The sequence below is a fragment of the Chiloscyllium punctatum genome, chromosome 3 (assembly GCF_047496795.1).
Source record: "Chiloscyllium punctatum isolate Juve2018m chromosome 3, sChiPun1.3, whole genome shotgun sequence".
Lineage (NCBI taxonomy): Eukaryota > Metazoa > Chordata > Chondrichthyes > Orectolobiformes > Hemiscylliidae > Chiloscyllium > Chiloscyllium punctatum.
In genome coordinates, this window is record NC_092741.1 from 29,135,095 (window position 1) to 29,160,187 (window position 25,093).

The window sequence follows — 25,093 nt, forward strand, 5'->3', positions numbered from 1 at the left end:
ATACGCATAGAATGCCTTGGGGTTATCCTTGATCCTATCCGCCAGGGATTTTTCATGCCCTCTCTTAGCTCTCCTAATCCCTTTCTTCAGGTCCCTTCTGGCTATCCTGTATCCCTCCACTGCTCTGTCTGAACCTTGTTTCCTCAACCTTATGTAAGCCTCCTTCTTCCTCTTTACTAGACATTCAACCTCCCTCGTCAACCAAGGCTCCCTCACACGACCATTTCTTTCCTGCCTGATCGGTACATACATATCAAGGACACGTCGTATCTGCTCCTTGAAAAAGTCCCACATTTCCACCACATCCTTCCCTGACAGCCTATGCTCCCAACGTATGCTCCTCAAATCCTGTCTTACAGCATCGTAATTTCCCTTCCCCCAATTGTAGAAACTTCCTTGTTGTGCGCACCTATCTCTCTCCATAACCAAGGTGAAAGTCACAGAATTGTGGTCGCCATCACCAAAATGTTCACCCACTAACAAGCCCACCACTTGTCCCGGTTCGTTACCGAGTACCAAATCCAATATGGCCTCCCCTCTGGTTGGACACTCTACATACTGCGTTAGAAAAGCTTCCTGGACACACTGCACAAACACCGCCCCATCCAATCTACTTGATCTAAAGAGCTTCCAATCAATATTTGGGAAGTTGAAGTCGCCCATGACTACGACCCTGTGGCTTCTGCACCTTTCCAAAATCTGTTTCCCAATCTGTTTCTCCACATCTCTGCTGTTGTAACTGTACCAGCCTCCATCACCCCCTCTGTCAGCTCGTTCCAAACACGCACCTCCCTCTGTGTGAAAAAATTGCCTCTTAGGTCCCTTTTATATCTTTCCCTTCTCACCTTAAACCTATGCCCTCTAGTTTTGGATTCCCCTCCCCTGGGAAAAAAGACCTTAGCTATTCATCCTATTAATGCCCCTCATGAATTTTTCTAGTGTAATCAATTGACTCCATCCAGAATTTAATGCTTTAGAGTCTACTAAAGAGGTATTAAATTCAAACACGTAATATTAGAGCTGTAAATGCAAGTAATGTTGGCATAATCCCAAAGGGGTGCTTTCTCAGTAGAGAGAGATCAGAGGATCACCACACATCTGACAAGGGACGAGGTTACGAAGGCAGGACATGTCAGGCTTTAACATGTGTGCACAGAACATAGAAGGTTTAAAGGTGGCATGGATGCAAAAGACTCCTGTGAATTCCAAGGTATCTGCTGAATGGTGAATTGGTCTGGGAACAGCGTGCAATACGTGGGATGGAAATTGGACGTGAGGGACTCCATTAGTCAGGGCAGATAATTAATGAGGCCAGTTTGTTAAGAGAGAGCTCACTCAGCCTCACGGGGACTACCCCCAAAAGAACTCAGTGCAACTTGGACTTGGCCAATAAACCCTAAGGTTCAGCCCAATCTTTTGAGTCCAATAACATTTTCTGAACTGTTCTAACAAAAGGTCGCTGGGCTTGAAACAATAACTCTGTTTATCTCTTTGCCAATGCTGCCAGATTAGCTGAGTTTCTTCCTGTTTTATATCAAACATGCCTAAAAGTTCAGGTAAATGTAAAAAGCCAAGGTTTAAATAGATCTTGGACCGCAGCGGTCCAAGAAGGCAGCTCACCACTGTCTTTTCAAGGGCAATCAGGGACAGATAATAAATGCTGGCCCAGCCAGTGACTCTTACATCCCACATCCCACCAGTAAATAAGAAGCTTTGAAAAAAACCTTCTACTTCTCTGCCAAATACTTATCTCTCCACCAATGCTTCTGGGAATAGATTATCTCTTCACTTATTTGCTGTGGGTGAAGCCTTTATGTCTGCTGTTTTTGTTTATATTACAGCAGAAACATGCAAATATTTCCTGAGCTGTTGAGGGATGTGGGACAACCTGACCGTGTGAAATACACGTGTTTGTCTTCCATGTTCATTACTGAGGTAGGAAGCAATAATGAACAAGGCTGTTGTGAACGAGAATGAACAAGTTACAGATGAAGTTGAAAATGCCTAAGGGTCTTATCTGACACAGTCACACAAGCACTGCTGAGCTGAAAACAATATTGTAGTAAGTAATTAGCAGAATAAAATAAGTCAAAGAAATTCACAATCAATTAATTATATCTGATGAGATTTAACTATGAGTTGTGCAAGCATCACCAAGGGGAAGATATTCAAGTGCTGAGAGAATCTGGGAGCTTTTCCCTAAGGCTCAGGGTCTGAGATGTGATCAAAAACAGATATTTTAGCCCTGTGAGATGATCTAATAGAGATGTTTGAGATAATATCAGCAGGATGGGCATGTAAATTCAGAAAATTAGTTGAAGCTAAGTTGAACGAATTGGATAGGTTCAAACATATTCTCGCCTTAAAGGCAGGTGACCACTTACCAAGCGAACAGAAAGTGCTGTGATTTTTGCTACAATTAGAACAGGAATGAACCCGTTTTTGTTGACACTCATTTAACCAACACATTAATCATCCGGTCAACTGTGTCAACCAACGCCAGGTTCAAACTAGCAAACAATAAATTTTGGACCAAGGTTAGCAACTTCCTCTACAGAGGAATAATGATTAAAGTATGGAATATAGTTTTGAATAGATTAGTAAGGTCAAATAATTGAAGAAGCAATTGGATTTTGCACTACTATCTTCCTTCCTTGGCTGTATGTATCTTTGACAAAGAAGTCAAATGAATGATGTTTGTATGGTTTGTCCCTTAGTATTTTCAATACACATTTGGCAAACTCTCGGAACAATCTTTATTCTTCTTTGCAAAACATTTTGCAAAGTTAGCACCTCTGCCATTTCAGTACAGTAGTGTAGGCTACCATCTGGTCCAAGTTACATATGAACTGAAAATCCAATAAATATTGTTCTTTTCTAATATTGAAAATGGTGAATTGTTTCTGGGATTGCCTACTGTTGGTTGATGATCAGAAGTGAATGTTATAAATAAGAAAGCAGCAGAGTTGGAAAAGAGACTTTAGAAACTTGCTCTGCAGATTCACTTAACCTTTATTAACATTATGGCTATTGACATAACTAAACTGAATGGGAAATGTTGCAATGATGTTAGCTGTTGGCAAATGTATCCAAATCAATACTCAACCCTCACATCACTGAAAGACAAAAACATGTTGTGGGATCTTCTAGTGCACAAATTTGTGTGTGGAGTCATTGACCTTCCTCTATCCCATCAATCATGTGTTCAGACTGCTTTGTTTTAGCTAAATAAATGGTAGGAATTTAGGCAGAACTGTCTAGCAGATTTACTAAAAGTATTAAAGGGTACTACTTGCAGATCAACAAATTATAGCAAATTACATTTATGCAGCCTCTTTGACATATTAAAATACCCTTAGCAAAATTCCAAAAAATCTATATGGGGACAAGGCTATGCAATAAGTGGGAACAAACAGATAGTGCGCACACAACATTCTCGTTACGATTCATGTAGAGACAATCAAACTCTCAAAGGGAGTTTAATGCAGCACACAGAGTGGAGAAGCTACACTGGTTCTCACGCACACCACAAAATTGATCAAATTGAATAAATAAGTTAAAGCAAGGGGAGTCTACAACCAATGCAAAGTTAAGTCTAATAGCACAGTGGTAATGCACTTATATTTAGATTAGGACATGTCTCGTTGAAAGCAAGAGATAGGAAAGGCAAGATTCGTGAACTGTGGAAGACAGGAGAAATCGTACGACTAGCCAAGAGGAAAAGGGAAGTGGTAGTTAAGAACAGAACAGGCCCTGGAGGAATATTGGGAGAGTAGGACCAGTCGTAAACAAGGAATCAAGCAGGCTAAAAGGCGTCATGAAATAGCTTTAGTGAGCAGAATTAAGGAAGAATCCCAAAGCCTTTTATTCTTATATAAGAAGCAAGAGGGTAACTAGAGAAAGGATTGGTCCACTAAAGGATAATGAAGGAAGGCTATGTATCGAACCTGAGAGAATGGGTGAGATTTTGCATCAATGTTCACTGAGAAGAGGGACATGATGAATGTTGAGATTAGAGATAGAAACTTGATTACTCTGGATCACATTGACATAAGTAAGGAAGATGTGTTGGGTAGTCTAGAGGTTATTAAGGTGGACAAATTGAACTAAATGGTATCTATCCCAGGTCCCTGACAGATATCTTTGTAGCATCCTTAAACACAGGTGAGGTGCTGGAGGGTTGCTCATGTTGTGCCCCTGTACAAGAAGGGTAGTAGGGATATTCCGGGTAACTACAGACCAGTGAGCCTGACGTCGGTGGTGGGAAAGTTGCTGGATAAGGTACTGAGGAATAAAATCTATTTATATTTGGAAAAGAATGGGATTATCAGTGATAGGTAATATGTTTTTGTATAGGGGAGATCGTGCCTTACCAACTTAATAGAGTTCTTTGAGGAAGTGACCAAATTGATAGATGAAGTAAGGCTGTAGATGTCATATACATGGACTTTAGTAAGGCATACAATAAGGTTATCCATGGTAACCTAATCGAGAAAGTGAAGTCACATTGTGTGCCGGGTGTTCTAGCTTGGTGAATAAAGAACTGGTTGAGCAACAGGAGACAGAAAGTAGTAGTTGAAGGGAGTTTCTTAAAATGGAGAAAGGTGACCAGTGGTGTTCCACAGGGGTCAGTATTGGGGCCACTGTTGTTTGTGATTTACGTAAATGATCTGGAAGAGGGTATTGTTGGTATGATCAGCAAGTTTGCAGATGACACGAAGATTGGTGGAGTAGCAGAAAGCATGGGGGATTGTCAAAGAATACGGGAGAATATAAATCGACTGGAGAATTGGGCAGAGAAGTGGCAGATGGAGTTCAATCCAGGCAAATGTGAGGTGATACATTTTGGGAAGTCTAATTCTAAAGCAAATTATACAGTAAACGGAAGGGCCTTGGGAAAAGTAGATGAGCAGAGAAATCTGGGAGTTCAGATCCATTGTACCCTGAAGGTTGCTGCACAGGTGGATAGAGTGGTCAGAAAGGCATATAGTATGCTTGCCTTCATCGGACAAGGTATTGAGTATATGAGCTGGCAGGTCTTGTTAAAACTGTACAAGACATTGGTTCGGCCGCATTTAGAATACTGTGTACAGTTCTGGTTGCAACATTGCCAAAAGGATGTGGACGCTTTGGACAGGGTGCAGAGAAGGTTTACGAGGATATTGCCTGGTATGGAAGGTGCCAGCTATGAAGACAGGTTGAGTAGGTTAGGATTGTTTTCATTGGGAAAAAGGAGATTGAGGAGGCACTTGATTGAGGTCTTCAAAATCATGAAGGGAATATACAGGGTAGATAGAGATAAGCTTTTTCCCAGGGTGAAGGATTCAATAACGAGAGGTCACGCTTTCGAGGTGAGAGGTGAAACGTTTAAGGGGGACACACGCGGCAATTACTTTACACAGAGTGGTAGGTGCCTGGAATGCATTGCCAGCAGAGTAGTAGAGGCAGGCACGGTAGATTCATTTAAGATGAGTCTGGACAGATGCGTGAGTAGGTGGGGAGCAGAGGGATACAGATGCTTAGGAATTGGGTGACAGGTTTAGACAGTGGATTTGGATCAGCTCAAGCTTGGAAGGCCGAAGGGCCTGTTCCTGGGCTGTAAATTTTCTTTGTTCTCTTTCTTCTTTGTAGGACAACTGGATTTAAGCATGACCTCAAGAAATGAAGGATGATTAAAGCAAAGCAAGAATGTAATTTTGTAGTTATAAACTATTACCAAATGGAACAAAATAACTTCATCCTTAAAAAAAAGAGAAACAAATAGGAGTTTCTACCTAACTTTGAAGATAATAAATGACCAATATTGATGAACTCAGAAAGCAATTCAGAAACATTGATGCCAACATTAAATATGTTCAAATGGCAATGGTAGGGACTTAAGTTGAGTAAAGTAGTTTTGAGATTGGAAGAAGTTGTCACTGTCATTTTCACAATCTCTGTATTCTGGCTTGAAAGAGAATTACACTTCTTCAATTTCTATCCTTATTGTGAAGGATCAAAATCATCCGTTTCTAGAATGGCCCCAATTGAACATTAGGCCAAGGAAGGATTGTGACTCTCTTGTGGGGGAAGGAGATAATTCGTCCTCCCAAATTCAAAGCAAAGTATTTAAAAAATTATGAACATTTTCGATCCTCAGGAGCCTTTTCTAGCCTCATGGTTGGTCCAATGGAGAAAGCTGCAATGGCTTTGCAGCATTGGCCTCCAGTTAAAATTGCAGTAGTCCTCAGTGCCTGATCTGCATTTTTAAAGCATCACCTTATTGTTGTCTGAAGGTTAAAGTAACATCTGATGAGAAAACACTGAGATTGAAAGCACTGCCATGATTTTAACAGAATTATAAACTATTGCGTTTCTACTGAGTGTGTACATGTACCAGATTAAAGATTGCGCAGGGTTGTAAAAGAAGCAGTGAGTTGGCTGATCTAGGTCACTACAGGTTAGTTCACTCAGTGTATGTGGTAGGGGATATTTTGGAGCTTTTAGTTAAAGATAAAAAAAAGTATCTAAATAAAGGGAAATCGGTTTGTCAGCAAGGATTTCAAAATGGATTATCTTGCCTTAGCAGTCTTACAAAATTCTTTCAGAAGATAAGACAACAATAGGTGAGGAAAATGAAGTGGATGTTCTTCGGGATAGACTTTGACAAGGCAATGTATAGGGAAGTCCTGGACAATATGACGGAGTAGAGAATGAGGAGACAACAGACTATCAGTTTCAATCTGAGTTTATAGAGAGAAAATATTTGGAGAAAATGTTATGTGGTTGGAAGATGATAGTGTTGTCACTTCTGAAACCACTCCTGTATTTGGGATTTGAGGGAACAGTGTTTGTATTTGTGGATGGCATCAAAATGGGGTAAAGGTAATGAGATATCTGCCTTCTATAAGTATTCCACAGAGTCTTTGTAGCTTAATCAAAAGTATTCTTTTCTCTAAAAACATATGTATTTATTTGCATTGTTCTATTTGCCTACTTATTATACAACAATTTCTGTTAAGAAATTAGAAGTAACTGACAAAAACAAATAAAGAGTGGAAAATAATTAGCAAACTATAAAAAAAACCTGTAAAAGGAAATGGTTACTCAAAAAACAGGAAAATTATTAACTGAAAATCAGGGTGACTGAGAAGCTGCAAAATTGGGAAATGGTGGCAAATGATTAACAGGTGGAAAAATATCTGCAGAAAACAACCCTATTAGGTGAAATGTCCATCCAAAAAGTGGGGCTAAGAGATTAAAAAAAAACAAAGCTACTGGGAAAACTGATCTGATCTGATCTGATATCATCTTTGAGTTTGGAAATCTGAAAATACAAATTTTACTTTTTTTGGTCAAATGTCAATTTTGTCGTGAGTCATGGAGGGCTGAGTGACTTTCCTTGCATTATCATCCAGACATTCGTCTCATTAATGACCTACCCATCCCAATCTGTTACCCCTCTCATCTAATGTGAGCCTAATTCTGCCATTCACTGTGGCCAGAAGAACCCAGCATGGCCTGCACATGCTGGAAATAACAGGCTACCCTGCAATTAACATTGTGCACTCCCAGTCAAGTAATGGCAGCCTGGAGCTGCTCTGAACAGTTTGCCTCTGAGAGAGGTAGGGAAGTTAGCCCTCTGCTTTGTGGACAGGGTCCTTAGAGATCACTGTGCATGGGGTAGAGCAGAGGAAGGGCATCGTCATCACCCAGCACTATCAGAGGAGAGGACTGAGGTCGCCACTCAGACCAGTGTGGTCTCAGCTGTTTGGAGGAATACCCAACAGGAAGAAGGTCAGTGATCTTTACAGATCCACCTGGGTAAGTGCCACCATCTCCTCCCTGCTCCCTCATACTCACTCTATCTATCTCCCACCAAGACTCATTCCTTATCAATCTCACTACTATCTGTAACATCTTCCCCATTCACTCTTACACCCACAGCTCCCATAATTATTAACCTTGCATGCCCTCTTCACTGCCTACTCAACTTGACTCAGATAACTCACCGCCTTCACCCCCCCCCCCCCCCCCACCCCATCCCAGTACCAAGACTGATAGCCATGCCACCGACTTTCATCTCCCTTTATTCCTCCCTCTCTGTCCTTACTGGCGAAAATAGTCCACAAAAGACAGAAAGCTGTGACACCAGCTATACAGCTCCCCATGCCTTATGAAGACAGCTTCCTCAGCCTGACTATCCTGCATGGCTTTGTCCAAGCTCTTGGACTGGTATTGAAGGCTGCTCCTGACCTACTGTGCCAGACCCCCTAACTGAAGGTTGTTTTCCTTGACTGATGACTACTTTCAAATGTGACCGGCTTTCTGGCTTTATGTCCGTGCTAACCTGCAAGGCAAGGCAAGGATGCTGTGGACATCCAGGTACGCTTAAAGTCAATGATTGCGAAGAGAGCGAGCATACAGCTCTAAGATGCAGACTGTTCCTCTCCATGAGCTGGGTGCCTAATCCCTGAGTGCACACCGTTCTTGCAGCAGCATTGCAGTGATAGTTGCTGGTGCGGCCCAAGGTGCAGCATTTGTGTGCAGAAATATACATCAGCAAAATGGAGAGACTGCCATGGTGATACAGAGGGTCTGATGAATGTCCAGTGCCAAGATCTATCAATGTGGGGTGCATGCAGTTGCTGCCAATAGATTTTCAGATTTTTTGGTGTCTAGTTTATTTGCTGTAGGTGGTAATAGAGGGAGAATATTAACAAGTTGAGACCTGCAGTTAATTAGGCTGACAACAAGCAACAATTTCCCTTCATAGGCATCTTGCCTCTTCCCAGTGGGAATGCTATTTTGGTGTCGAGAATTGTATTGGAAATGTAGCTAGTTTCTCTCAATGTCGAGCTAGGTCTCATTTAGCTTCTCACATGATTCTTCCAGAGTTGTTGCCATCGCCCACATCATCAGACCGATACAAGATTTCACACAGAATTAATTAATGCTTTTCAATCCAATATCTGAACAGAAGGCGGCAGCTGTAAAAGTGATCATTTTTATGTTGTGGAAATTGAGTGGTGGGGAGGAGGAGTAAGTGGAACAGATAGAAAAGGCATCTCAGAGCAAAAAACTAAGGAAATCCTATTGGTAGTAGAAAAGCAATGTAGGTGAAGCATAGATGTTAATGGCAATTTTAATGGTAGAAAATAGGTCAGCTCTACTGATAGCCAAGTCATACTAACAAACCAATAGGTTGGGGGTGGGGAGGAACTATATCAAAATGAAGGACAAAGTTCATGATCAGAAGTTGTTGCACTTAAGAATTCTGAAGGCTTGTAAAGTGCCTGAGCACAAAATGAGGTGAAGTTCCTCCAGCTTGTGCTGTGCTTTTCTAGAACAACACAGCAGACCTTGGACAGAAATGTTAACATCGTGCAAGATGATTTATTTAAACAGCTAGCTATCGAAAGGTTGGGGTCATTCTTATGGACAGTATGGAGTTGATCCTCAAAATCATTTCCTCGGTACTTTTCTTTTCAGTGTACTAGGGTTGTTTTTCTCGTTAAAACCTTGGGGTTGTTGCTTCAGACCTCCTCCAGATCAATAATAGACAGGCTGGCAGGGGAGAGCTAGGCTGTGCTGCATTGACAGGTCAATGGGAAGACAGATTTCTCAGATTAATCTAATGACTCATTGAAGCTACTCAGAGCAAAAGGGCACCATGTGACAGTGGATCAAACCATTTTAACCACTGGGAAGCTAGGCATTGATATTCCCCAGCTCAGAGCCCATGAGGCCCAGGTTCAGGTCCTACCTGTTCGTGAGGTGTATAATAACAGGTTAGTGACTGGAATCAAACTGGAAAAATGACCGCAGCACCACTCGACTGGCCACAGGGCTCCTTTGCCTTGGAAGTGAATGTGGAGGACAAGAAGTTAGAAAATAGTTTTTTGATGTTCCTGAAGCTGAAGGCCAGACAGATCAATACTGCCCCCATGTGGGTGCACCACCACCTTGCCTCACTGACTAACTTTTAATTCGTCAGTCAGCGCCTCTGAGCACTTCAATTGGATGTGTCTTGCTCCAGCATTTATTTGTTGCAATTTTTTAAACTTCTTGCAGTCCTTGTCCCTGGTCTTCCTTGCGTTGGGAATTTGTAGGAAGTGCCTGGTAATTTAGACAACTTGTGAAGCTGAAATTCTTGAACCAAATTTCTGTAACATTGTGAATTCAGTATTAGCTTTGTTCAATGCAACTTGATTGAAGAAGGTATGAGACTGCTTTGTTCTTATACTTGAACACAAAATTCCTTCTAATTTCTGACTACATGCATTCTTCAGACCTTCTGGGAAATCTCATTCTACTCTTTGCCCTGGTATAATTATTAATTCAGATAAATAAAAAGTTGATACATTTAGCCCAATGTTCTATTCCACCTCTGGTGTTAGTGAACAGCATCTTTTGGCTACTCCATTTTGTCTTGTCTTTAAAATCAAGGTATTGGCCATATCCCCTGCTGGTTTGATTCCAGTAAGACCTGTATCTTGGCAGTAGTTTTGTATTAACCTGGCCTGTTCCATCTCCACTGACACTCTCCCTTTCAGCACGTTTCCTTCTTTTGGATTCACTCAGAGTCATACAGATGTACAGCACGGAAACAGACCGTTCAGTCCAACATGTGCACGGCGACCAAATTTCCCACACTGAACTAGCCCCACTTGCCTATGTTTGGCCTAAATCCCTCTAAACCTTTCCTATTCATGTACTGGTCCAAATGTCTTTTTAATGTTATAATGTACCTGCATCTACCACTTGCCACGGCAGTTCACTCCACATATGAAGCACCTTTGGAAAAAAGTTAACCAAAAGGTCCCTTTAAAATCTTTCTCCTCTCACCTTAAAAATATGCCCCCTAGTTTTGAATACCCAACCCCACAGGAAAGACCTTTGCTATTCACCTTATCTATGCCCCTCATGATTTTATAGACTCCAGAAGATCACCCCTCAACTTCCTTTGCTCCAGTGTTAAAAATCTTAGCCTATCACTTTTCTCGTTCCAGCTCCAATCCTTCAGTCCCAGCCGCATCCTGGTAAATACTTGCTGCACCTTCTCCAATTTAATAGTACACCTCCTATAGCAGGACAACCACGACAGTACAGAGTACTCCAAAAGTGGCTTCTTCAACATCTGGTATAACCTCAACATTACATCCCAACTCTGATACTCAATGGTCTCAGCAATGAAGGCAAGCTTGCTAAATGCCTTCTTAATTACCCTGTCGACTTGTAATGCAACTTCCAAAGAGCTATGTACCTGAACCCATGTGTCTGTCTGTTCAACAACACTTCCCGGGGCTCTACCATTAATTGTGTAAGTCCTGTCCTTGTTTGTTTTACCAAAATGCAATACCTCACATTTATCCAAATTAAACTCCATTTTCCACTCCTCAGCTCATTTGTCCAATTGATCAAGATCCCTTTATAATCTTAAATAACCTTCTTCACGTTCGGCTATCCCAACAATTTTGGTGTCATCTGCAAACTTACTAACCATGTCTCCTAAACTCTCATCCAAATCATTTATATAACAATGTATCCGACACAGATTCCTGTGGAACATCGCTGGTCACAGTCCAAAAAGCAACCCTCCTCCACTACTCTGTCACCTACCGTCAAACCAAATTTTTTATTCAATTGCTCTACACTGAATCCCATGTGATATAACTTTACTAAACAGTCTACCACATGGAACCTCGCCAAGAGCTTTACTAAAGTCCATTTAGACAATGTCTATCACTCTGCCCTCATCTGTCTTTTTGGTTACATCTTCAAAAAACTCTATCAAGTTTGTGAGACATGATTTCCCACCCGGAAAGCCATGCTGACTATCCCTAATCAGTCCTTGCCTCTCCAAATGCATGTAAATCCTATTTCTAAGGATTCCCTCCAACAATTTACACAACACTGATGTCAGACCCATCAGTCTATAGTTCCCAGCGTTCTCTTTCCAGCCTTTCTTAAATAGCCACAACATTAGCCACCTTGTGGTCCACTGGCACCTCATCCATTATTGTAGGTGATACAACTATCTCTTCCAGGGGCCCTGCAATTTCTTCCCTAGTTTCCCACAATGTCCTGGGAAAAGGTGTCTTGGAGATTTATCCATCTTTATGTTTTTTAAAGGCCTCCAGCACTCCCTGTTCTGTAATGTGGACTGTTTACAAGTTGAAAATGTGTTGCTGGAAAAGCGCAACAGGTCAGGCAGCATCCAAGGAACAGGAGAATCGACGTTTTGGGCATAAGCCCTTCTTCAGGAATGAGGAAAGTGTGTCCAGCAGGCTAAGATAAAAGGTAGGGAGGAGGGACATGGAGATGCGATAGGTGGAAGGAGGTCAAGGTGAGGGTGATAGGCCGGATTGGGGTGGGGGCGGAGAGGTCAGGAAGAAGATTGCAGGTTAGGAAGGCGGTGTTGAGTTCGAGGGATTTGATTGAGACAAGGTGGGGGGAGGGGAAATGAGGAAACTGGAGAAATCTGAGTTCATCCCTTGTGGTTGGAGGGTTCCTAGGCGGAAGATGAGGCGCTCTTCCTCCAACTGTCATGTTGCTATGGTCTGACGACAGACTCCCACAGCTACCTAGACGACACCTCCTCCCACCCTGCCCCCTGTAAAAATGCCATCCCATATTCCCAATTCCTTCGTCTCGGCCGCATCTGCTCCCAGGAGGACCAGTTCCAATACCGTACAACCCAGATGGCCTCCTTCTTCAAAGACTGCAATTTCTCATCAGACATGATCGACGATGCCCTCCACCGCATCTCCTCCACTTCCAGCTCCTCTGCCCTTGAGCCCCGCCCCTCCAACCGCCACCAGGACAGAACCCCACTGGTCCTCACCTACCACCCCATCAACTTCCATATACAGTGTATCATCCATCGTCATTTCCGCCACCTCCAAACAGACCCCACCACCAGGGATATATTTCCCTCCCCTCCCCTATCAGCGTTCCAAAAAGACCACTCCCTCCGTGACTCCCTCGTCAGGTCCACACCCCCCACCAACCCAACCTCCACTCCCGGCACCTTCCCCTGCAACCGCAAGAAATGCAAAACTTGCGCCCACACCTCCCCTCTTACTTCCCTCCAAGGCCCCAAGGGATACTTCCATATCCACCACAAAATCACCTGCACCTCCACACACATCATTTATTGCATCCGCTGCACCCGATGTGGCCTCCTCTATATTGGGGAGACAGGCCACCTACTTGCGGAACATTTCAGAGAACACCTCTGGGACACCCGGACCAACCAACCCAACTACCCCGTGGCTCAATACTTCAACTCCCCCTCCCACTCCACCAAGGACATGCAGGTCCTTGGACTCCTCCATTGCCAGATCATAGCAACATGACGGTTGGAGGAAGAGCGCCTCATCTTCCGCCTAGGAACCCTCCAACCACAAGGGATGAACTCAGATTTCTCCAGTTTCCTCATTTCCCCTCCCCCCACCTTGTCTCAGTCAAATCCCTCGAACTCAGCACCGCCTTCCTAACCTGCAATCTTCTTCCTGACCTCTCCGCCCCCACCCCACTCCGGCCTATCACCCTCACCTTGACCTCCTTCCACCTATCGCATCTCCAATGTCCCTCCCCCAAGTCCCTCCTCCCTACCTTTTATCTTAGCCTGCTGGACACACTTTCCTCATTCCTGAAGAAGGGCTTATGCCCGAAACGTCGATTCTCCTGTTCCTTGGATGCTGCCTGTCGTGCTGCGCTTTTCCAGCAACACATTTTCAGCTCTGATCTCCAGCATCTGCAGTCCTCACTTTCTCCTCGACTGTTTACAAGTTGTCAATATTTATTTCCCAGAGTTCCTTACCCTCCATGTCTTTTTCCACAGTAAAACGTGATAACAAATATTTGTTTAGTATCTTTTCCATCTCCCGTGGTTCCACACATAGAGGTCCTCGTTGATCTTTAAGGGGCCCCATTCTCTCCCTAGTTGTTCCTTTGCTCTTCTGCTCAACCCTTAAAAAAGATGTCGTAAACATTGAATATGTGCATTCCATAACTGGATAATTCTGGAAGCTGTGTATACCACAAATTGTTCATCATATTGAACATCTTCATCAATGACTGATCCTGTGGTTTCAGTGATTTTCTTCCAATCCTACTCTCCTGTTCAACATCTTTGTGAACTGTCTCTCATGAATTTAGATATCTTAGAACAGGGACTAGAACATATTTTATCAGCGTAATATGTTGCATCAAAACTATATCGAAAGCAATTTTGTTTCATTTGAATTGCTTTATCTATGTGTAATGGACCAAACCAGACCCTCTCAAAATATTTTAAGAAGGTAGCCTATACTCTAATTCCAGAATCTAGGACCTAGACAACTTGAAAAACCAGCTGCCAAACAGCTTAGCAATGAGCACTAAGGATTCACAAGAGACCAGAACTACAGCAGCACAGAGACCTCAGAGCAATATAGGGCTGAATGAGTTATAGATATGGGGAAAGGTGAAGTCTTGGATGGATTTGAACAGAAGTGAATGAAGACCTGGCTAAAACAGGTTACCTCTGAGCCAGAGTTATTTGGCTTTTTGTCCTACACTAGCTACTTAAGCACTTAGTGGCATGCTGCACTCTTGGAGGTGCAATATTTCAGATGAAACATTCTACTTTTCTTTGTTCATGTATATAAAAGATCCCAGAAGGGAGTGCAGTTTGCTGGCCAGCATTCAATGATCTCAATCCATACTTGAAATGGCTAATCTGGCAAATCTTGCCCAATACGGTTGCTTGGATCTAGCTTATATTTGCTGTTTCCCACATTAAAATGGCAGTATAAAATACTGTATTGACTGTAATGCACTTTATGACTGCCTGAAGTTGAGAACTCTCTATATAAATGCAAAAGTTTTACAGCGATGTTGCCATGGTTGGAGGATTTGAGCTGTAGGAGAGGCTGAATAGGCTGGAGCTATTTTTCCTGGAGCATCAGAGGCTGAGGGGTGACCTTATAGAAGTTTACACAATCATGAGTGGCATGGATGGAGTGACTAGCCAAGGTCCTTTCTGCAGGGATTGGGAATCCAAAACTAGGGGGCATAGGTTTAAGGTGAGATTGAAAAGATCCGAAAGGGACCTAACAGGGAAGTTTTCCACATTGAGGGTGGTGCGTGTATGGAATGAGCTGCCAGAGGAAGTGGTGGGGGCTGGTACAATTTCAACATTTAAAAAGCATCTGGACGGGTATTTAATGGGAAGGGTTTAGAGAGATAGAGACCAATTGTTGGAAAACGGGACTAGATATCTGGTCGGCATGGACAAGTTGGACCAAAAGGTCTGTTCCCATGCTGTACAGCTCTATGACTTTCTGTTTTATGATATTGTTGTTGGTTCATCCTAGAATATCCTCAAAGCACAGTCTGATCTTTAATACTATGTTTGACTTCCATTTCAATGATTGCCCTGACTTATATGATTTTACTCATTGGCTTATCAACAATGCTACATTATATTCAGCATAACCTCAGTATTCACAGTTTAGTTTTTACAGTGTAATGGTTGCATCAATATGCCTCAATCTCCTCCTTTACACTTACTAAAGAACCCTGAAAACCTCCAATTCTTCAAAGATGTGGTAAAATAGTCTTTCCTGCACTGGGGCAGGGTACCTATGGTATTCTGTGCAGTAAGTCGAAAAAGAATCCTTCTCATCTTTTTTTCTTACCTTTCTGTGAGCACTGCTGCTCAGTGGTTAGCACTGCTGCCTCACAGTGCCAGGGACCTGAGTTCAATTCCAGCCTCAGCTGACTGTGTGGAGTTTGCACATTCTCCCCAAGTCTGAATGTGTTTCCTTCGGGTGCTCCGGTTTCCTCCCACAGTCCAACGATGTGTAGGCTAGGTGAATTGGCCATGTTAAACTGCCAAGGATGTTTTGGTTAGGGGCATTAGTCAGGGGTAAACGTGGAGTAATAGGGTAGGGGAATGGGTCTGGGTAGGTTACTCTTTGGAGAGTTGGTGTGGACTTTATTGGTCCAAATGGCTTGTTTCCATACTGTAGGGATTCAATGATAAGTGTAGGTGGTAAGACCAGCATTTTTTGCCCAATTCTAGTTGTTTCTGAGGTGACAGTGATAATGTGCAGCTCTGTCACATATGCTTGGGCCATTTTCTTGACTGAAACATTCCTAATCTAGGGCAAGACTTTGGGATTGGAAGACGGAGTACAGGGGGAGGTCTGAGAATCTCACAGTTGCTCATCTGACCACAGATACTGGGTACCTTCTGTATGTAGCTTTCTTTTGTATAACTTAACATAAAATAGCTTCCTTGTGGCATAGTACTGCTCTCCCACTACCGAAAGACAACTGGTTGTGAGTTTAATCTGTAGGTCACCACAGACTAGGAAAGGGGTGTGATTGAGAAAGCAGGACCTTCATGGTAACCTCAACCTGTGCAGGAACTGAACTGTGCTATTGGTGTCACACGACATTGCAAACCAGCTGAACTAATTACCTCCAAATATCATTCAAGATGAGTGCATGTTGTCCAGGTAATCTCCAATTCACAAACTGTGTTGCTGTAGGGAAAGCACACTGCATCTTTGACCATCGCAATTAATCTTCCTTGTGGCAGCTGAGTTTCGTCACATTGATGGTGCTAATCTACTGCCTGCCTGAATATTTGCTGATGGACTATTCCCATCTGTGTCAAGTGGCACTTTCTGTATCCTCCCAAGCCCAAACTCATGATGTGTTATAAAACAAACAAAGCTGAAAGAAATGGACCTGAAAAGCATTTTCCACCGCAGTGAACAGGGAAGCCTTTGAAGTGTTCAGCATTAATATAGCCTCGTGCAAAAAAAACGAAATTCTGCTGACACAGCCACACACTGCCTGCCTCGCAGCATCACTGCTTAGAAAGCAATATGAGGTTATGTACAATAGAGTTTGTTTAAGTAAACTACTGATATATGTGTTTGCATAAAGAGATAATCTCAGGTGGATATTTAAGTGAGCAGATGAAACAGGAAAAATACTCCAGAGTGGCTTTGGCCATCTGCTGGTTTCGGCTTCTCAATAATAATTCACTTAAGACAATTGTCACAGCTCAGGAGGGATGTGCGCTACCTGGTGTGGTAACTGACCCGTTTTAATCCCAAGCCTCAGTCGGAACTACATTTAATCACAATAAACCTTGATTAGGAAGGGTAGAATAATGAAGGGGGGTTACTTCCATCTCTGACTTCCCTGCACCCTCTAACCATCACCTCTACCCTGACCATCAATCCAAAAGCCCCTGTTACCATTTCATGCATGGATAAGAACATCGAGTAAGGAAAGGCTTAGTCATTGCAATATACTCCCCATCTGATGGTCCTCCTCCCTGACTCCCAATAGTCGAATAGTCTAACAGTTGCACTGCCCACCACCTTCGGCTAGGAACCAGAAGAGAAAAGAAGAAAGGTAAGTACGTGATAATATAAAAGTTAAATACTGCAGATGGAAATCCGAAATAAAAACAGCAAGTGTTGGAGAAACTCAGCAGGTCAGGCAGCATCGGTGGGAATAGAAACTGAGTTAATATTTAGAATGTGGTGTGACTCTTCTTCAGAACTTGTAATTAAGTAATCATGCCTTGGTGCTACTGACACACAACTCTGGGGAGGTTTGGCAAATTTGACTGAGGATTCAACAAAGTCAGGCAACATTGAGCTGGTCGATCTTATCAAGTGGATTTCCAAAAGCTGATCAGGTGTTAACTTGTCCTGTTTGACCTACTGAAGAAAAAAAAACTTAGCAGGGACATATTTAAAGATCATACTGTGTTTTAATGTATCAAAAAATGAAACACTTAGGGTACAATTCTCCCCCTCTGAGGTTAGGAGAACAATGCCAAACATTCATGACTTGGTCAGATGAAACTCCAGAAATCAGACAGGAACACAGGGAATAAGTGTAGGCTATTCAGCTCCTTGACCTTGGTAGTGCGCTTCAATGTAATCGCAGTTGATGTGAGGTCTGACGCTATATAGCTGCGAATTTGGTGAAATTTCATTGAACACCTTTCTTGCTGTCAAGGTAAATGGTCTCAATTAAGTCCTCCCTGGCTAGATGCCGTGGTCTAATCTTTACCATCAGGTGGTGTGAAGTCTATTTGCATGAATTTGCACCTCATTAATTACACAACTCAAAAATTATTATGGTCCACAGTGAGGCCATTCGGTCCACAGTGGATACACTGGTTCTATTGCCAGGTGCCAATTACCTGCCTTTTCCCTTGCACCCATGTGCACCATTTCTATCCAAATAACAATCCAATTCCCTCTTGATTGTCTCAATTGAACCTGTCTCCACCACAATTCCAGGCAGTGCATTTCGTAGCCTAGCTACTTAAGAGCCATAGAGATGCACAGCACAGAAAGAGACCCTTCAGTCCAACTCGTCTATGCTGACCAGATATCCCAACCTAGGCAAAAGTGAGGACTGCAGATGCTGGAAATCAGAGACTAGATTAGAGTTGTGCTGGAAAAGCACAGCAGGTCAGGCAGCATCCGAGAAGCAAGATGAAGGGCTTTTGCCTGAAAAGTCAATTTTCCTGCTCCTTGGATGCCTGCCTGACCTGCTGTGCTTTTTCAGCACAACACTAATCTATATATTCCAACCTAATCTAGATCTATTTGCCAGCACTTGGCCCATATCCCTCTAAACACTTCCTGTTTATATACCCATCCAGATGCCTTTTAAATGTTGCAATTGTACCAGCCTCTGGCAGCTCATCCCATACACGCACCACCCACTATGTGGCAAAATTGACCCTTAGGTCCCTTTCAAATCTTTTCTCTTTCACCCTAAACCTATGCCCTCTAGTTCTGGATTCCCCACCCCAGGGAAAAGACCTTGACTATTTATCCTATCCTTGCCTCTCACGATTTCATAAACCTCTATGAGGTCACCCCTCAGGCTTCGATGCTCCAGGGAAACAGCCCCAGCCTATTCAGCCTCTCCCTATAGCTCAAACCCTCCAACCCTGGCAACATCCTTGTACATCTTTTCTTAACCCTTTCAAGTTTCACAATATCCTTCCGATAGGAAGACCATAATTGCATGCAATATTCCAAATGTAGCCTGACCAACGTCCTGTAAAGCCATAACATGACCACCCAACTCCAATACTCAACGCACTTCCTCACTATCCTATCTACCTGCAACTCCACTTTCAAGGAGTTATGAACCAGCACTCCAAGGTCTCTTTGTTCAGCAGCACTCTGTAGGACCTTACTATTAAGTGTACAAGTCCTGCTAAGATTTGCTTTCCCAAAATGCAGCACCTCACATTTATCTAAATTAAACTCCATCTGCCACTCCTCAGCCCAATAGCCCATCTGATCAAGATCCCATTGTAATCGGAGGTAACCTTCTCTGCTGTCCACTACACATGAAAACTTACTAACTATACCTCCTATGTTCATATCCAAATCATTTTGCCACGTGTAAAAGCTTTTTTGCACATTACCTTTGCTTTGTTTGCCCATCACTTTAAATCTATGCTCCTTTCATTCTTTTTCATTGAGAAGCAGGATCAGCTTCTCCCTATCTACTTTAGTCATCCCATCCCTTCCCAATACACCTTTCTCAATCAAGAATCTTCCTGCTTATCCATCTTGTTGGATGCTCTGCCATGAGTCCAGATGAGTTCATGCCTGGGCCAGGAACAGTCCTTTATTTTAGATGGAACCACAGCTAGTGCAGTAAGTGCAACCATGGTTCAGGTCTGTCCTGCCAAATCAGTCTGGGATAGCCCATGGCCACCTGGTGTGGTGTGTAACTCATAATTTAGGAGCACTTCATGGGTCAGTCAATGGTGTGCCTTAAGAGTGTGGACAGCTCAAGTCTGGTTTTTGGCCTCATTCGGTTGCAGAGAAATTTCACACAGTGGGACAAAATCAACCGAGGAAGCAGAGAGTTCTGACAAGAAACCTTGCCTACTGATTTCATGCAGCTCAGCTCAATGGCAACTAGGGATGGGCAATAAATGTTGGTCTGGCCAGTGATGCCCACACTCCTTGAGTGAATATTTAGAAAGGTCTCTGCAAATGACTGAGGCCTAGACCAGGAGATTAGGGCTGTCTTGAGCCATTGTTTCACATCTGTACAAGGACTCGCGCTTCAAAAAACTCAGTGACACTCCCCTCCAGGTAGCCCTTAAGGTAAGACCTCCTCGTTGATTGTCTTGCAAGTGGCTTGGTTCAAGGTGCAACTTGAGATCACATTTCACAGTTGTCTCCTCAGAACTGTCTCTAGAATGTCACTGAGACAATGCTCATTAGAAATCACCTATTCATTGCCCCTTGACAGATCTAGTCAAGGAGTGAGGGCATTAAGATTCTGATCCATTGCTGGCTTAAAACAGACACAGGGGGCAATTCTTCATACCCACATCACTGAATAAGCAGCAGCATTTATGAACAGGAAGAGATTCCACCCCTCAATGTTCAACTTATTTCATAGAATCATAGAATCCCTACATTCTGGAAAGAGGCCATTCAGCGCATTGAGTCCGCACCGACTGTCCAAACAGCATCCTGTATAGACCCAATATTCCGTCCTATCCCTGTAAAATGGCATTTTCCATGGCTAATCCACCTAGCCTGCACATCTCTGGACACAATTTTAACATGGCCAATCCATCTAACGTGCTCATCTTCGGGATGTGGGAGGAAACTGGAGTACTCAGCGGAAATGCATGCAGACTTGGGAAGAATGTGCAAACTCCATACATAGACTCATCCAAGGCTGGATTGGACGTGGGTCCCTGATTGTGCTAACCACTGAGCCCATGCTGCACACGGTGATCATTTGTGACCATAACAGCTGGAGTTTTATGTTAGCTATCCAGGAATCTGCCATGACTTGGGCATACTGGATGGTCCAATGTTCATTGCAAGGCCCTTGGCCCAGAGGAAGATAATTGGCCAGCAACAAGGGGTCACCCTGCTCATGACAGTTCGAAGAAATTCTCAAAAATGTTGCAATGATACAATGCTACCTACCTTCCAGCCGGGGCCACTGTGGAACAGTATCCTAAGGCCTTCCAGAAGAATGGGTTAGAATGCCTGGACCAGTCAGCCAGTGCCATGCATAACATAGTGTCTCATGTTTTCAATGTGGGCTCTGCTCTTCACAATCTGAGTCGACAAAAAGCAAAAGTGCTGGGCAATGAAGGGTTGTAGGAATCTCCTGAGCTTGAAGATGAGGGTGAAAATCCTGAGATGTGTCAGCAATAGAGTCAAAACAATGACAACAGTAATGATCCAAGAGGTGGAGAGACCAAAGAACCTTTTTTGCACTAACATCCAGGGTGACTGAGCTGGGTGGACACTTCCTATCTGGTGGTTTTAATTTCACTTGAGTAGTTTCCATCTATCACACATTTCCACTGCTTTGTGTTGCAGTTCTTGTTCATGGCTCTTCAATGGAAAGCTCAGTTCTTCTTTCAAATGTGGTTGTCATATTCTCATCTCCGTGAAAGCTAATGTGCCTGCATAAAATGTGTGCTGGAGTCCTATTATCAGCTGTGATACAGTGAACACTTCACCCACCTCATACTCCTGGACGGCTGTACTAAGATGCTCCAACAGTCACATTGGCTCCCTCATAAGGACTATCAAGCTGTCACTTATTCTGAGAATGCCACCTTCTGAGTGTCTCTTCATCCTTTCAATGCTTCAGAGCATGATGTAATGAGAGAAACTGAAACTGTGATCAACCCATTGACTATCTCTCAGTGTTGCAACATTTGAGTGTGTGTGTGAGTGTGTGTGTGTATTAGGGGTGACCGATTTTGACATCCTGGACCCTGCCACGTGCCCCTACACCTCATCTTGAACTCTGGTTTCCCCCAGGGTGTATCTGCAGCAGGTTGGCTATAATTCTCAATGTAAAGGTGCTTTGACCCTGGTAGGTGAGGCTATCTGCAGTCACCCCAGTTTGTCATATATGAGAGACTCCCCAATGCTTGGTGATTGCAACTCGGCACATCCTTTTGTTTCTCAAAGCAGGTCCATATCATTCACACTGTTGCAGTAGGACCAGATTAAGTGAAACAATCAAACTACAGCAGATATTATACCAGTAGAAATGATTATATATTGACAAAAGTGCTGTCTTTATACAAGGCTTGAACACCAGTGTCATGTCACCAATGTGCCTTCTGAATTTTTGTTTTTCAGAATATTTCATTTTTCCTCTCCCTTCCACCAGGCCCAGCCTGCTGTGTGGTGTGTCCTGGTGATCTGGGTGGTTGTCCCCTGTTGGTTTTCAGACCAGAGGGTCCAGGCCTGAGTCTCTCCTTCTGAGATGCAGAATTAACTTCTCGGTTTCAACTGCTGTAGGCATTGGCGTCACAGGCAGGGGGAGGCAGAGGGCCAAGGGTGTATAGGTAAAAACAAGGGCTGTTGGGGATGCTGGAAACCAGATTCTAGATTAGATTGGTGCTGGAAAAGCACAATAGTTCAGGCAGCATCCGAGGAGCAAGAAAATCGATGTTTCGGGCAAAAGCCCTTCATCAGAAGAAGGTCAAGGATAACCTGAGAAAAAGCTGATGTGGGATGTCTGTGCTCCTCCAGGTGGGTGCCTGTCTGGTCTCTGCCTGGTCTCCTTGAGAGGAAGGAGTATCTGGAGTGAAGGTGTGATTCCTCATCCCTCCTCTCTCTGCTGGTTGTTGATGCTGGGGTGGTGTGATGGAGTGCAGGCACTCCGGCAGCCACTAAACTGGCTATGCGACACAGGTCTCCAAGGCAGCCACCAGCTGCTCCATGGAGCTAGCCACGCATCCCTCCGCTGGAACCACAACAGCCAGAAAACATGGAAGGACTGCTCCAAGTTTTGTCCCAGATCGCCGAGGGCCTCTGGCACATCTGCCTAATGTTCCTTTGCATGTCTCTGCTGGTTGAGTAGGTTGGATTGGGCAGAATCATGGGGCTGAGCAGGACACCAGCAGTCCTCTTGAGTTTCAGAGAGCCTGGGGGGTGGGTTGGACTTTTACTTCTTTTAGCTGCGGACTTTGTGTTGGTAATGTGGTTAACAGATTCTGCCCCAGAGTCTTTTCTAGAAAGAGTACCCATTGAGGTAACTATTAGCAACACCCTGAGGACGCAGATGAACATCTTAATAGTGCACCCTCCAAAGGTTTGCAATCTTCCCCCTCAGCAGTGGTGCAGGTGAGGACGGCTTCAGGCTGTGGCTTCTACCTGGCTGCCACTATTGTCTTTGTAAGAGAAGAGGAAATTAGTTGATGAGTTTGTTGAGAAGCTCATGCAGAACAAGGTGTTGGAGTGGTCCTGGTTTTCTCTGGCAGGTTCCATGGATACTTTCCTTGAAATAAGTTAGGACACTGATACTTGATGTCCCCATGCAGGCCTTAACCCAGTATCCAGGTTATAGGCCATTCTTTCCTGCAATGAAATAAAGAGAATGCTTGCATAGGATAGGGATGGGTTTAGGAGCAGCCTATGATCATGCATAACCATGCAAAGTGGTGAGATGTCCCGAGTGAGAATGCATAGCAAATGCACTAGGCAGGAAAGATTGGTAGTTTGAGAGGAAGAGGTGAGTGGAGCCTGTGAGGCATATGATGCTGAAGTTTGCAGTCCATTCATGAGAAATCATGTGCAATAGCAGAGTTAAGTGTGAGAATGATCCTTTGAGCATAAGGCTTCAGAGAGAAGATGGTGCTCCTTAACTCATGGAACAGAGACTTTCTGGTGGCACTGTTGCCTGCCCCTTCTTTAGAGAAGCCGCAGTACTGACCTGGCTGTGATATCTAACCATGGCTCCACTGGGATGGCCTTCTTATCTGGCCAGCTGGAAACCAGATTCTCTCAGTGACCTCATCTTGAAGTGCCTGGAGGGCAGTTTCCATTAATTTTGGAGTCCGTTCCACCTCCTTAGGAGCAGTATGTTCAGTTTCAGTGTGACATGTTTCTGGATTGCAGTGTCTAACAGGGGATGCAGCACTGCTTTTAAACTTGGCACGGGAACTTTCAAACCCGTAAATCAGTGAAAAAGGAATCTCTGGTGATTAGTAACTCACCCAAGATCTCTCTCTCATATAGATAATTAGCATGGTGATTCACCCTGGAGCATGATGGATGTGACACCATCCAACACACTCACTGCCTTATTTTAACTTCAGATGGGGTCAGTTCATCGTCAGTGCTGTCAGCAGATGTAAGCCTTGGGAACATGGTTGGAACTTTCCCCAATGCAACAACACTGCCAGTGGCTGTTTTTAAAAATGGTAAAACCTAGCATTCAACTTGACAAACATCTCACTTTGGAAAATTTATCTCTTAGATCAATTTCACCAATTGACTGGAGCTACTCAATGGTTTCCAGTGAATCTGACCTGAACGAATAGTTAAAAACCCACTTGAGTGTTGCTTTGCTATCCACAGTCTTGTGCCTCGAGTTACTCTTAAATTTAACAATCCTTCCTGTCCCACTTACAACTCCCCTCAATACTTTTCTACCTACCTGCACAAAGCGTTCCAGAACTGGTCCGTCCAGGCAACTGTAGTTTGTAAGGAATTTCAACTTTTCCAGTTGGAAGTTACTCCGGGTACGACTCTCTGCCTGCTTTTCCAACATTTGGAATACCGCAGCTCCCAGGAACAAGTAAACAAAATATCCCACCAACAGAATCACTGTCCAGCTGACTCTGATACTGTGTACAGTAAAATATGACATGGCTTTGGCTCTGTGTTAAAACTCACTACTGATCAAGCCATCTCCCCAGGAATCAGATAGACTGAGCTGTGAAGAGGCTCACTGTTACCGATGTGGTTTCCTCAGGAATGAAAGCCCTTTCTCTTTGCTTATTCTGCACCAGCTGACCGAATTCGACAGACCATTTCCTTTTTTCACACACCATTACACTCCAATAACCTCCGTCAGGTGCTTACTACTTAACAGAACATGAAATCAGGAAACAACTTTATTGTGAGCAGATGATCAATAGTAGCGTCATATTCAAGCTATTGTTATCTAATACAAATGTTATATCAAGTAACTGCTTTTGCAAGGTTACTAATAAAAATAAAAAGATATATATGTGATTTTTATTTTTAAACTCAAAATAATAGTAAATAGC

At 43.5% G+C, this 25,093-nt stretch overlaps 1 protein-coding gene across 1 annotated transcript in view; it reads right to left on the bottom strand.

The window, feature by feature from the left end:
• The window catches only part of LOC140454565 (potassium channel subfamily K member 16-like), a 41,355-nt gene extending 16,665 nt beyond the window's left edge, over positions 1–24,690 (bottom strand). The window contains exon 1 of the mRNA XM_072549412.1: positions 24,478–24,690. Coding sequence (XP_072405513.1) covers positions 24,478–24,690 — 213 coding nt within the window. The remainder of the gene's footprint in view (positions 1–24,477) is intronic.
• Between the last annotated feature and the right edge of the window lie 403 nt (positions 24,691–25,093).